This window comes from Larimichthys crocea, chromosome XXII (assembly GCF_000972845.2).
Source record: "Larimichthys crocea isolate SSNF chromosome XXII, L_crocea_2.0, whole genome shotgun sequence".
Taxonomy (NCBI): Eukaryota; Metazoa; Chordata; class Actinopteri; family Sciaenidae; genus Larimichthys; species Larimichthys crocea.
This window is the reverse complement of record NC_040032.1, coordinates 11476413-11489853: the sequence shown is the minus strand read 5'-3', so window position 1 is coordinate 11489853 and position 13441 is coordinate 11476413. Positions and strand designations below refer to the sequence as shown.

Below are 13441 nucleotides of genomic sequence, written 5' to 3'. Positions count from 1 at the left end.
CCCTAAGTGAATTAGTTAGGATTATTGCCCTACCCTCTGTCTCTCTCTCTGTCTCTCACCCGTCTCACCCATCTTGGCCTTCCCTTCCTTCTATCTTTGTCCATCTTTTGTTATTCTCTCTCCAACTGTCCTGTTTACTCAGGTTGTTGCTTCACCTCACTGTGCGCCATCAAAGGTAACACATATTCCAACAACAATGCAGTTTAATAAAGCTTTGAGATATCAACTCCCCGTCTTTCAACCTCTCCACACCCCTGCACCGCTCCGTCAATCTCCCCAACTCCTCTGACAACTTGGTAATCCCCACATGGCCTGATTAGTGCCACGCACATTTATCTATGACATCAAATATGCGAAAATATTCCACGGACGTGCGTGTCGCGTCTGTTTGTTTGTGTGTTGACGGTAAGGGAGGATTATTTCTCTGTTACTTAACAACAAAAACAACATTTGACCTATACGTTCTCGCTGATTTCCTGGACATGTTTTACCATATTTTTAACGTGAAATTTAATTTTAGGTTTCACATTTTGCTAAACAGTTCTCAATAAATCTGAAAGTTTTGCTTTTTAGCATTCATGTCAGCTAAATCAGTAAAGTCTCGATAAAGTATCACTCTGGAGAGATTTCTGATGTTATTCTGATACAAATAATAAAAACAAAGGCTGCTTGTCTGACCCTTGTTACAACATTTTGATTATATATTCAGATGTACTGCACTGAGAGAAGTGACCGGGCACTGAGAGACATTTCAAAGCATTTTTCCGCACTCAACACTGACCTAATCCCACTCTGTGCCCGGTTTAATCCCTCCGCCCTCCCTCTCTGTGGTGTGATTGGTTAATCCCTTTGTCTGTGCACCCTGATTGGTTAACCTCTCTTGGAGGGTGCAGTGCACTTGTAATCTTCCCCCTCAGCACTGAGAGTTTCAGACAGACATTTGCGCTGTAATCCCAGGGAGGAGCAGATGTGATGGGGGATGGACGGGCAGGCAGCGACCAGACCTTGAGGAAGGTGAACGCCCGGAAAACAAAAACATGGCACACGTCTGAGGAGGAAACGTTAATGTTGAACACACAACACAGAGCTGATAACAGCTTGGGTTTTATTTCATATAGCAACAGATGCTTTATGTTTGGCATATTAACCAAATGAAAGATAGCTCCAGGTATGTACAGGTCACTTCACCTACTACTGAGATCCACACAAATACATCTTCCTGGAGACTTTTCCCATATCATTTATTTAAAAAGTGATATTATCATATGAATGTAAATATGTTTTATCATATTAGAGCATTTAATGTGCTCTTTGCTCTTCTCTCTCTTCTAGCAGCAGTTGGAATCAACTTAAGGGTGTGGATTTTGATTTATTGTGGAAGAAGTATTCACTTTACTGAAGTTAAAGTACTTATACCACAATGTAAAAAAATGCTTAATTCTAAATAAAACTGGCTAAATACTAGCAATTACAAATATATTGTACTTATAAGTTAAAGTACAGAGGAATAATCAGCAAAAGTTTCAAAGTAACTATGAGAAACTAAACAGGTGGAGTTTCCCAAGGCTCTATTGTCGGGCGTCTACATGGTTTCACTAGTGCAGATTGTAGAAAACAACAAAATATCTCACTGTATGCAGATGACACATCGATTTATATGTAAGATTTAGAAAACGCACCAGTAAGCAATGATAAAATCAGACTTCTGACTGAGCAGGATGTAAAAGGTCTCTCTAAAAAGGTTAAAGGTTACAGATCACATCACTTCACTTCTCAGATCTGTGGCTTCCTGTGTGGCAAAGCACTGACTTAAAAAAAAAACACATTTCTGATTTGCTACTTTGTTATGAAGCGCCCAGACTTCTCAGATAAGACACATCAGTTTACTGTCACGAGTCAAACTAAACATAAGAGGCAGCGTTCAGCTTTAATGCTATGAAATAAACTGTTACAACTGACTGTGAATCAGGGTTTAAACTTTGTGGCTAAATTTATTAATATCTTTAATCTTCCATTTTATTTTTGCTTTCTTGTAAAAAATATTTGTCCTTCTATATTTTCCTGATGTCATTTTATCTGTGGTACTGTACAAATCCCAAACTTTCTTTAGGATACAAACTGAAGGATATGAAACACGATGAAACACTGAAAAAGGAAATAAGTCACACCGACGAGCATCAGTTTCTTTTAACATCTATTTATTACCACCATAATATGAGAAATTTGGAAAATACAAAGATCAGCTTATTTATACGTCTGAAAATCTCGAGGAATAAGAAAAATATAAAAGAAAACAAATATGAGGTTATATTGTGTATCACAAATTTTTTTTGAGAAAGGGAGACAGATTTTAATGCTCAGAAACTACAGAGTGTGCAAGAGACACACGGACACTAAACATGCAGAGTGTAACTTTCACTATAATGTCGATTCATACTGTTGTGACGAGTCTAAAGCCTAACTGTGGAGAGATGAAGAGAGACAGAAGCAGAGAGTGAGGACTGATCTACAGACGAGGAGATGGTGAAGCATCGCCCCCGTGTGGCTGCCGTTAGATTCGAAGTTGTGAAACAGAGAAGCCCTTCCTGATTTTCTATAGAGAATCAGATCACTGTAACAAAAAAAACTGTTTATTGTTTGTTTTTAAATCTTAATGTGACGATTTTAGAAGTGGTAAAGAGAAGAGACGCTCATCCATGAATTATATGTGTAAAAAAAATAGACACCATATCCACAACGATAATCAATATTCTTAAGCAACCAAAAGATTCTTGTTTGTTTTGAGTACAAGTGGGTTTTGAAAGATCAGACATCCACACGTCCACACAAACAGACCCGACAAGCCACCGTCGCCTCCCAGTTTGAAAAAGGTCTGGCTGCAGCTGTGGAGTGGAGGGGAAGTCTGGGTGTAGAGGAGGGAGGAGAGTGTTCAGACGGGGCCTCGGGACTAGTTTTAATAGCACCCTGCTGTGGAAGTTGCAGCTCCCCTTAAGCAGACTAGCCCCTCGGCCGCATCCCTCTGCGTCAGATCTGTTTGCCACACGAACTACACCCGCTTCCTTCCCCTCGAAAAGGTGGGCTTAATGTTTCGAGGCACCACCCAAACCCGGTGATGGATGTTTACCGTGTGCACGTGTGCGTCTGATCCGCGAAACCTTTTACATGCACAAAAAAGGTACCCTAAAAACATTTGGTGAAGACGAAAACCTATGAGAGACCAGACTTCAACATATTTCTATCTCTTCATAATCAAGGTTACTCTAAAGTCTACAGAGAAGCTGGGCACGGGGGAGGGAGGGTGACGGGGATGGGTGGAGGTGGAGGGTAGAGTGAAAGAGTGAGGGCAGGGATAGGTAAAGAAAAAGAGGACAGAGGTGAGAAATTAGGCTGTCTAAGCGCGCTCTCCGCGGATGCGGCGTGCCAGCTGGATGTCTTTGGGCATAATGGTGACACGCTTGGCATGGATGGCACACAGGTTAGTGTCCTCGAACAGACCCACCAGGTACGCCTCACTGGCCTCCTGCAGAGGGAGACGGAGAGATGATAGATTAGCAGGAGAAGTCGGTTTCAGAGTTTGAAAGATAAACTGATGTAGCTTTTTTATTTTTAATACCTGCAGGGCTCCGATGGCAGCGCTCTGGAAACGCAGGTCGGTCTTGAAGTCCTGGGCGATCTCCCTGACCAAGCGCTGGAAGGGCAGCTTGCGGATCAGCAGCTCAGTGGACTTCTGGTACCGACGGATCTCTCTCAGAGCCACGGTACCAGGCCTGAAAGACACAACCAGATTAATAATTTACCTTCTTACAGGCGCAACAGGATTTTAACAATGCCTCCATGTGTTACCTCCAAATGTTCAGACAGCTCAAATCATCTCATCTTGATAAACACAGTTTAAATGATGTTACATGTGAAAGAATCGGCTGTTACCTGTAACGATGGGGCTTCTTGACACCACCGGTAGAGGGGGCGCTCTTACGGGCAGCCTTGGTGGCGAGCTGCTTACGAGGAGCCTTTCCTCCAGTGGACTTACGGGCAGTCTGCTTGGTACGAGCCATTACGACGAGGTATCACCTGAAGGGAAGATTTCAATGGTACGGTTAATACTTTTTCAACGTTAAGTTCAGTGTGGGCACTGTGAATAAAACAGTCCAATTTTGAAACTAAATAATAATCTTCTATCTTCGGATATTTACATGTTTGGAGCCCTGAACGTGACAAGAACACTGTGAAAAAACAAAAGTCAAAACATATAACTGTTAAATGATGATACAGTCAATTAAATTGTTATATACGAACTGAGTGTCAGTTTTTTTTTGACTAGTTCTGGTGGTGACAAACAAAGAAATTATACAAAATATATGATGTCTTGTTCTCTTCCCACTACATTATGTTTCATTTTAAAGCTTTTGTTACTAGTTATTTTGCAGATTATCAGCAAATAAGAGACTTTGGTGTGACTATAGAAACTAATAAACTATCTGGCAGTAATGGCATCATAAAAAATGATCAAAACGAAAATACATTTTCAAAATTAAATGTGCTTTTTTTTTTTAATGTAGCACTGTTTCACTTTTTTTTTTACAATATAGATTTATATTTAATAGATAACACAAGATAAATAGGTAGATATGTTAATAACAGTATAATTAAACACTAATAATTTAATTTAGTATTTTCTACCTTGTGTATCATGAGCTTCTGTAACAAGTCAATATATATATACAAGGAACAGTGACAAAACAATATTTTATACAATTGTGTATACCATCTGCACATTGAAGTAAACCATGAATTAAATCATTAACAATGATTAATTCATGGTTTACATTCATGTAATATATATATATTAGTAGTTATTTTGCAGATTAACAGCAAATAACACTGTGATGTGAATATAGAAACTAATAAACAGTAATGGCAGTAATTAAATTAGCTCCACCTTTACCAGCTTATTATAATATATATATATATATTCTGCATTATATACATATATAAACACAGGGTTATGGTCGTTTTGTTGCTGTTTATTATTCTGTTTTTTCCACCTCCAGCTCAAAGTCTCGGGTGTTCAGTCACATTTTGGCCGCCTGGGAAAACTTTTCCTCCGGTGTTGGCAGCTGCACGGAGCCAATCCAGACACCGTGTCCTCCGGATCACACCAATCACACCGCCGAACAGCTTATTCGTTCGGAAAATCCACCAATCAGCAACGCCCGGGTAACACGTTCGGACCAATCGGGTTTGAGTCTGCATGGTTGACGGGGGGCGGGACCAGCGGGGCTTTTATACCGCAAGATTATGGCCGCAGACCGAAACGAACCCGCCGACACACAGAGGCGACGAGCGGGACGTGAACTCGGACGATTCCCGTCTAAAACAAACAACGTGTCCGCACAAGAGTGGCAACAAAACGTAGCAGACAAGTGTGGCTATCGAATAAGCGCCACGGCTTTGCTTAGAGGTGATATATTAAAGCGAAACAGCGGCACATGAAGAAGTGGAGCGGCTTGTGTTCAGGCAGTGGAAGTACTGAGCCGTTTCTTCACCGAGCCTCCGTCAACGGCTGCTTTTCTCTCCCTCCACACGACAAGCAGCGTCGAAATAAACCGTTATTTCAGCACTAAAACAACTTTATCCGACTGGTTTTTTCTCACCAAAAGGTGAACGTTAGCGTTATGTTTTAAAAAGTGTGATTAAAAACGTGACTTACCGAGGCTGAATGTAAGGTTTTTTTGTTCGCTCCCGCACGGATACAAAGTGTGTTGTGGTTGTCTGTCAGATATTTACTATCTCTCACACAATGGAAGCGGAGCGAGAGCGAGCAAAATGGCGGTGGTGTCAATCATCCGTCTGCCCAACGTTTGTAAACAGAGAAACTCTGAGCGGGAACTTTTTATTTTATTACAAATACTCATTAAAATACTTTAAAACACGACCTGACTCTACCGCTATAGTAATATTAATTTAAAAAAAGTGACGTAATATTATGTAATTATTTTATTTTTTCACTATTTACATGTTTTACCAAACGCCAACGTTTGTAAACAGAAACTGAGCGGGAACTTTTTATGTTATTACAAATACTCATTAAAAATACTCATTAAAAAATACTTTAAAACACGACCTGACTCTACCGTTATAGTAATATTAATAAAAAAAGTGACGTAATATTATGTAATTATTTTATGTTTTCACTATTTACATGTTTTACCAAACGCCAACGTTTGTAAACAGAAACTGAGCGGGAACTTTTTATGTTATTACAAATACTCATTAAAAAATACTCATTAAAAAATACTTTAAAACACGACCTGACTCTACCGCTATAGTAACATTAATAAAAAAAGTGACGTAATATTATGTAATTATTTTATGTTTTGACTATTTACATGTTTTACCAAACGCCAACGTTTGTAAACAGAGACTCTGAGCGGGAACTTTTTATTTTATTACAAATACTCATTAAAAATACTTTAAAACACGACCTGACTCTACCCTTATAGTAATATTAATAAAAAAAAAAGTAACAGTTATTTTATGTTTTGACTATTTATGTTTTCTCAACCGCCAATATTCAAATTAATGTTAAAAAATCAACATATGCTCAATAATAATAATAAAAATGATCAAAACAAAAATACATTTTCAAATTAAATCCACTTTTAACTCTATTTTCACTGTTATAATATCCTTTTATGATATGGATTTATATTTAATAGATATAACACAAGATAAATAGGTAGATAAGTTAATAACAGTATATAATAACACTAATAATTTAATTTAGCCTTGTAAGTAACAATATTATGTAATTATTTTGTTTTGACGATTTACATGTTTTCTCAACCGCCAATATTGAAATGAATGTTAAAAAAAATCAGCATATGCTCAATAATAATAATAAAAATGATCAACACGAAAATACATTTTCAAAATTAAATGTACTTTTAACTCACCATGACTTAATGTAGCACTGTTTCGCAGTTTTTTATAATATAGATTTATATTTAATAGATATAACACAAGATAAATAGGTAGATATGTTAATAACAGTATATAATAACACTAATAATCAAATTTTCTACCTTGTGTATCACGAGCTGCTGTAACAAGTCAATATATATATATACAAGGAACAGTGACAAAACAATATATTTTATACAATTGTGTTAAATTAGTAGCACCATTACCATCTGCAGCATTAAAATGAACCATGAATTAAATCATTTATAATGATCAAACATTCATTTAATATATTATTATTGTGAAATGGGACATTCTGCATTATGAGCGATTTTAGTTCTGGTACTTAATTGATGCTCTGATACACTGTGGTATTAGTAAAGATCACTACTTTCTCCCACTGATTTTAACGTTTAAAAAAGATAAAATGAACAAATCATTTGTGTGGAAAACACAATTCACGAAATTAAAGGATATACTTAAGCCTCAAAGGGTGTAGAGATGAAAACCAATATTAGTTTAGTTATTCCTATATGCACGTCATTGCTTATGGTATGTATCACTGAATATTATGAAATATGGAAGCAAAGTAAATATATTTACCTGCAATGGTCAGAGGTTATATTCTTGCGATGGCATCGTCATTTCTTCATATTCCAGTTAATGTGGATGAGATTTAATCATATGCTGTCATCAGTTATTCTGACATGAAGGTTATGCCCAGCTCCACACTGACGCTGCAGAAATACCAAGCTTCATTTTGATGGATGTTTGGCCCCGGAGAGGTCAAATCATTTATATGACCATTTGTAGTGCCCCCTGTTGGCCACTCAGTTTGACCATGTGTTAGTACTCCTCATGACACCAGAGCAGCCAGAATTCAAACTGAAGGATTTGTCTTTTAGACACTGAATATCAGACTGTCCCTGAATCTGGGGGTAATATACACTGAGTTAATTCGTCACAGGGGGTCAGAGTCGACATGTTTACTGAAACAAAGCTCTTATCTCTGACCAGAATGCTGTATCTGCATTATAGTAACATCTGTGCTCGCAGATGTTTTTCTATACCAGAAGTTAGGACGTGTAAGTTTAGGAAGAGATCAGATAGGGAGTGTTGAGTTATTGTAGGAGGAGGATGCAGCCTAGCGGGAAAGCAGGAGCAAATGACACCCCCGACCTGATGATTTCAGATTTACTGCAGTTGAGTTTTATGCATCCAGTCTTCATCATCTGTTAATTAAAAAGCCTGGAGCAGGTGGTGGCAGACTGGTTCTTTGAGGAGAGGTAGAGCTGGGTGTCATCGGCATACAGGGAAAAAAAAAAAACGTTGGCTGGAGACCGAGCACTGAACCCTGAGGGACGCCACGGAGAGTTTGAGGTGGTTGATGATGTCAAAGGCATTGTTGAGATAATGTTTTCTAATATTGGGATCATGTCAGTAACAATTCAGGATAAATATCTTTGACTTGAGGACAAAGACATTGGTTATAGTCTTCATATAGCTGAGTACACTCACTTATACCTTCATACCTGTTATGCTTCATGACAACTACTTAAATATTTTCTGCTCCTGTCTCCTAAATTTTGGTGTCAAATTGAATCCTTCAAGTAATCGTCAGGAGGTGGATTAGTAACATCACGCACATATTAAAAGACATGGATTATAGCTATTCCTGAACAGTTTTATTTATTTCATATCTAACTTTAGATACCTCTAGATTGAGACAAGAGTGTTTTCACATTCAAGTACACGGTGCCTTACTTCAAATGCCCCATCTGAAAAGGGAGAGGCTTTAGATAAGGCAAGAGGAGCAAAACCTGCAAGCGATATAGAAGTCAAACAGTTACAGAGTACAACCTGGGTTTAGACATATTTGAAACATATCCAGACATTATGGTGACCCAAAAGGGCGCGTAGTATAATACCAGATGAATGTACTATACATCGATTTCCAGCCTGAAAATAAATGGCCCCAGATATCTTTAGAAAACACAAACAAAAACATTTCCCACCCTCGTTGAACAAGTGAGGCGATACAAAACTAAATAACCCCAGCAGGTCACCTGTCAACCCTGAACTGTCAAGAATCATCAAAAGTGATCTTAAATCTAGATATCACAATGTTTGTGCATTATGAAAATGGTCTATGACAATGACAGTAAAACAAATCATGGTTTGTAGGGAACAAAATTTAAGGCTCATCACCGAGTTGTTTCTCTCCCCACAAAGCAGCGGCAACACGTTTCTCCACCACGTCGTTTGAGAGGACAATGTTTTCAGCTTTATTCAGTCTGTCCAGTTCATGAAAGTACCGTGAATGTGATGAAAAAAAAACAAGAAAAAACAAAACAAAAAGGAAATTAAAAAATAACCTCTTACACATCTGCTTACACATCTACAAAGGTACAACAGGCATACATCCAATCTTCACCTCTTTATCCCACATGTGCAACAACTGCGCCCAAAGTTGTTTGGTCCCTCTTCCAGTGAAGAACAAACGAGTACCAAAACATTCCATTAAGAAGTCGTTGAAATCTGTTTATAGCAAAGTTACATAAAATGGCACAGTCACAGAGAAAATTAGACAATGATAACCACTATATTAACTCAAAGTAACCCACTGCAGCCCCCTTTGTCGGATTCCTCGAGACAAACACGGACACGCCGTACCGCCTACTTGTGTACATGTTAGCAGAGGGAGGGCGTGGTGACCTACGTGTATCCTCCTCTGATAACTTGTGCTGTAACGTCCACAAAAATAAAAAATAAAAAACGCAATGGGTAGTGAAGTACACAGAACTGTTCTGTAAGAGATAAGAGAGTGCATGCATTTCTAAAATGCAAACCTTTAATCCCAGCTGATGCTCATACCCAACGCCACACCTAGAAAGAAAAACAAAATACAACTAAAAATCCCTTTTTACTAGTGATTCTATTCATATATATATATATATAGTATATATATTTTACATTTGTGTGGTTCCTGTAAAAGTACCTTGCGTCTTTCATATCATATACATTTATGACTGGCTACTGTCTCAATCAATCACAATAATATGACCTCTTGGACAATAATTTCAGGTACATTCAGGACTTTCTGTAAAAAGTCATTTTTCTTTACAATTCATTAAAAATACAGAGGAGCAAAAATATTGGTGATACGACAGTCCACTGTCCTGCAGAGGCTGCTCAACCGTAGCTCAACAGAGTCTCTCTTCTACACAGCTAAAGATAATTTCACACGTTTCGTCCGCCCCACTTAAACGCTTCATTCTGTACGGATCTCTGTCTCTGGCCTCTGCATGGCCAGGTCAGTCTGGATAAAGGCGCCCTGGCCCAGTGCTGTGGAGTACGCTCTGTTGTTGTGGCTCGCCGTGAATCCTGGGGCGGGATACGAGCCGGAGCCTCCACGTTTTTGAACAGGGGCCTGAGGATGAGGTACTGGGTGGTAATCGTCCAAGTTATCATAGTGGGACTGCGGCGTTTTAGTGCCGTGTTTTTGATATGAGTAGTCTCTGTCCAGTTCAGGCTTCCCCTGGCTGTAGTGCGGCGGCTCTCGGACGCTTTGCGATCGCTCCGGTTTGGAGCGGGCGAGTTGCTCCCTCGGGGCTGATAGCTGGTCGTCTATGTTGTGGTAGCCGCCCTGGTGGTGGTCGGAATCAGCACACTCGTAACGTGGTTGCATGTTCCTCTTGTTGGGATACTCCTGCTGCCAGTGTTTAGACCTGCTGCCGTCTCCACCCTGCTTGTCGTCTCCAGTCTCATACTTGGCCTCCTGTCGGCCGCTCTCCTGCGGATGGGAGAGGCTGTGGCTCAGAGTGGTGGGAAGGGAGTGCGAAGATTGGCATTTCTTGGATCCGCTTTGCTTGACCAGCCCGTCTGACTTGTCGGCCACCGCGCTGCCCTGGACGTGCTTGTCGGTCTCCATGTACATGAGGACGTCAGGGTCTGACACCATATGTCTTGGGAGGTAGCGTCCATCTTTGCTGTCGGCTGCAACAAGCACAGCTTTCCCCGGGTCAGATTTACTGCGCAGGTGCAGGGTTTCATAGCCTGATATATCCGCTGGTGCAAACAAGCCGACGTTGTCGTACTGAGAGAGGACGGGGCCTTTAACCTTCTGTCTCGCCCTGCTCTCCCTGCGAATGGAGTGCATGCGAAGCCTTTCTGCCTCTTCTGGGTCCCAAGCAAGGTAAGCGGCAGCTTCCTTGCTTCCGTGACCAGGCGGCATGTCCCTGCTCACAAAGCTGTGCTCCTTCCCAGGTGGGAGAACATGGCGAGCGAGGTAGTGGTATCCAGTTGCCTTTCCTCCAGGTCGGCTAGCGCCGGCTCCCGGATCTCGACCTCCAAACGAGTGGACGTGCCGGACTCGGATGGTGCCATAAGGGTCGATGTCGTAAAAAGGCGCCTCCAAAGGGCTCGAACCAGGGGAGTACGGACTGTAGCGATACTGAACCCGTCCATTCTCAAAGTAAGGCTGCAGCTGGGTGACGTGGTAGTCGGCTTGTGAGGACTGCTGTGCGGGCTGCTGGTAGGCTTTGCACTGATAGATGGGCCGGTGGTAGAAGAACATCTCGTCATCTGGAGGAACTTCAGTCCTTTGGATGGGCACTGAGCGGATAGTGGAAGGAACGTGGAGCGAGTGAACTCTGCGGATGGTTGGATAGCCATGGGTTCGGTCATGGCTGTAACCTGGATGCCCTGGCCCTGGAGACACGTACACACTGCGAGTGTTTCCTCTGGACTTTATAGAGTGGTGGTACGACCTGGGGCCTAAAGTGCTGTATCTGTTGTCTACTCGGGCACTGTAGGGTATTTGAGGCTCAGATTTGGACACGAAGGAGAGGTGTGGAGGGATGCTGTCTGGCCGATAGTGGTGCGGCATGGACTGCGGGCCCAGAGGAACGGGCCTCTGGTGGTAGTACGCAGCTCCTGGAGGCTCAATTAAGACGGGCTCTCCTTTAGCGTGGTACAGGTAGGCTGGCTGGTGCGTGGAAGATTTACGTGGAGAAAGAGGGTGGTGAGGCAGAGCGTCCTCCAGATGACCGGGCGCAGGGCCTTCACCCAGGAATTGGTAGGAGGCTTCACTTTGGCTCAGTGCTGCTGTGGCCAGTTTGCTCTCTATGGTGCGGACAGGAGGAGCTGGAGGCGCGGGTGTGTACGAGTCGTGGTACTTTGTAGACTCTGTGCAGGGCTGTACCGGTTTTATGGCCTCCCAAGGCTTCTCAACAGGGTCAGCAGAGGTGGGCGCCACTCTGGCGCTGGCCTTTGAGGGCGGCTGGGGCTGGGTTTGGGTTTGGGGTTGGGGTTGGACTTGCGGTTGAGACTGGGTGTGAGGCTGTGACGCCGGATGAGACTGTGGATGAGGCTGTGTTTGAGGTTGAACCTGTGTTGGAAGATGAGGCTGTATCTGAGCTTGGCTCTGCTGCTGGGTTTGTGTTTGGTGCTGGGAAAGTGATACCGCCTGCCGTTTGGGCTTTTGTGGAGGTTCTGACGGTTTTGGAAGGATCGGGGGCGGTGCAGGCTCTTCTGGTTTGACCTGAGAAAAAAAAACACAAAACAGACGCTTATTTAGCATTTATTTGAGATTAAAGTTGACGGGTTGATCTGCTTTCCTGTTGTCTCTAAAACAAACTTTTGCACACAAGTCGAAGTTAAAACATGTTAAAAAAAGCAAAGAACTGGTTGCCAATTTCTCGAAAAGGGAACTTGGTAACCTAACTCCACACACACCTCAGCTAGATGCTTTCCAGTGTCACCAGTGTGGTTACTGGGCAGTTCCAGCACAGCCTTAATGCCTGTTAATCTTTATGTTTATATGTCTTATGTTCCCCAGTTTAAGGCTTTTTTGGACTTTAAAGTAGTGAATATTTAAAAGGTTCTGAAGACTTTTTGCTAACACCAAATTAAGATATTACAGATGCAACAAAACACCCAAAGAGATTCTCATAATGTCAGATAAGCTACAAACTTGACATCCCTCATGTCAAATTTATCACCACGTTTGGTATTTTTTACTGTATGCAACAAACATTTTGCATGTCATACAGTTTAGTGTGCACAACTTGTAAAACACAGCAGTGTAATAACTGCAAACTCCACCTCACTGAAGTTCACTAATTAACACCTTATATCTTGTTTGTTTAAAAGCAGACAGGTGCAGTCGCTCCGCAGAGTCTTCTCTGGTTGTCTGGCAACATCACAGTGATGAACAGACTTCAGGGGAATAAACAAGATATAACATTTTAATTAGTGAGTTTTAGAAGTGCTGGTACTGTAAAGAGCTTTTCTCTTCTTCTCGTTTCCCTGTCGCAGCTTCATATTAAATGCACAGAGGTGAGAGTGGTGTCTATCTTCTCATCTATCTAGCATACTTCACAAAATATAGATCTCTACCTCGCTCACGTTAGGCTGCATATAAATTATGAATCCATTTGGATGATGCTCAATATCACAATGTAAAGAGCTTTAATAA

The 13441-nt window shown here is 41.3% G+C and overlaps 2 protein-coding genes across 8 annotated transcripts in view; both read right to left on the bottom strand.

The window, feature by feature from the left end:
- Window positions 1–2181: 2181 nt before the first annotated feature.
- Window positions 2182–5860, bottom strand: h3f3c (H3 histone, family 3C). Of its 2 annotated transcripts, XM_019267863.2 has the most exons (5): window positions 5711–5828; window positions 4194–4223; window positions 3928–4071; window positions 3614–3767; window positions 2182–3520 (listed from the first exon to the last, which is right to left on the bottom strand). In XM_019267863.2, exons 3-5 carry the CDS (start codon window positions 4053–4055, stop codon window positions 3392–3394), a joined length of 411 nt encoding a protein of 136 aa, XP_019123408.1. In that variant the 5' UTR covers window positions 4056–4071; window positions 4194–4223; window positions 5711–5828; the 3' UTR covers window positions 2182–3391. The 2 variants fall into 2 exon arrangements, with proteins under 2 accessions (XP_019123408.1, XP_019123407.1); XM_019267862.2 differs by lacking the exon at window positions 4194–4223 and having other exon boundaries at window positions 2186–3520; window positions 5711–5860.
- A 2773-nt stretch (window positions 5861–8633) lies between these two features.
- Window positions 8634–13441, bottom strand: part of arhgap32b (Rho GTPase activating protein 32b) — a 95036-nt gene continuing 90228 nt past the window's right edge. For all 6 annotated transcript variants that reach the window (XM_019267849.2, XM_019267854.2, XM_019267855.2 and 3 more), the window contains one exon: window positions 8634–12505. In XM_019267849.2, the coding sequence (XP_019123394.2) occupies window positions 10235–12505 (2271 nt within the window). In that variant the 3' untranslated portion in view covers window positions 8634–10234. The remainder of the gene's footprint in view (window positions 12506–13441) is intronic.

Coding starts and splice junctions, on each gene's coding strand:
- h3f3c (XM_019267862.2), bottom strand. CDS start 4,055: ATGGCTCGTACCAAGCAGACTGCCCGTAAGTCCACTGGAGGAAAGGCT. Junction 3,768..3,927: donor AAGAAGCCCCATCGTTACAG/GTAACAGCCGAT, acceptor TGTGTCTTTCAG/GCCTGGTACCGTGGCTCTGA. Junction 3,521..3,613: donor CTGCCATCGGAGCCCTGCAG/GTATTAAAAATA, acceptor CTCCCTCTGCAG/GAGGCCAGTGAGGCGTACCT.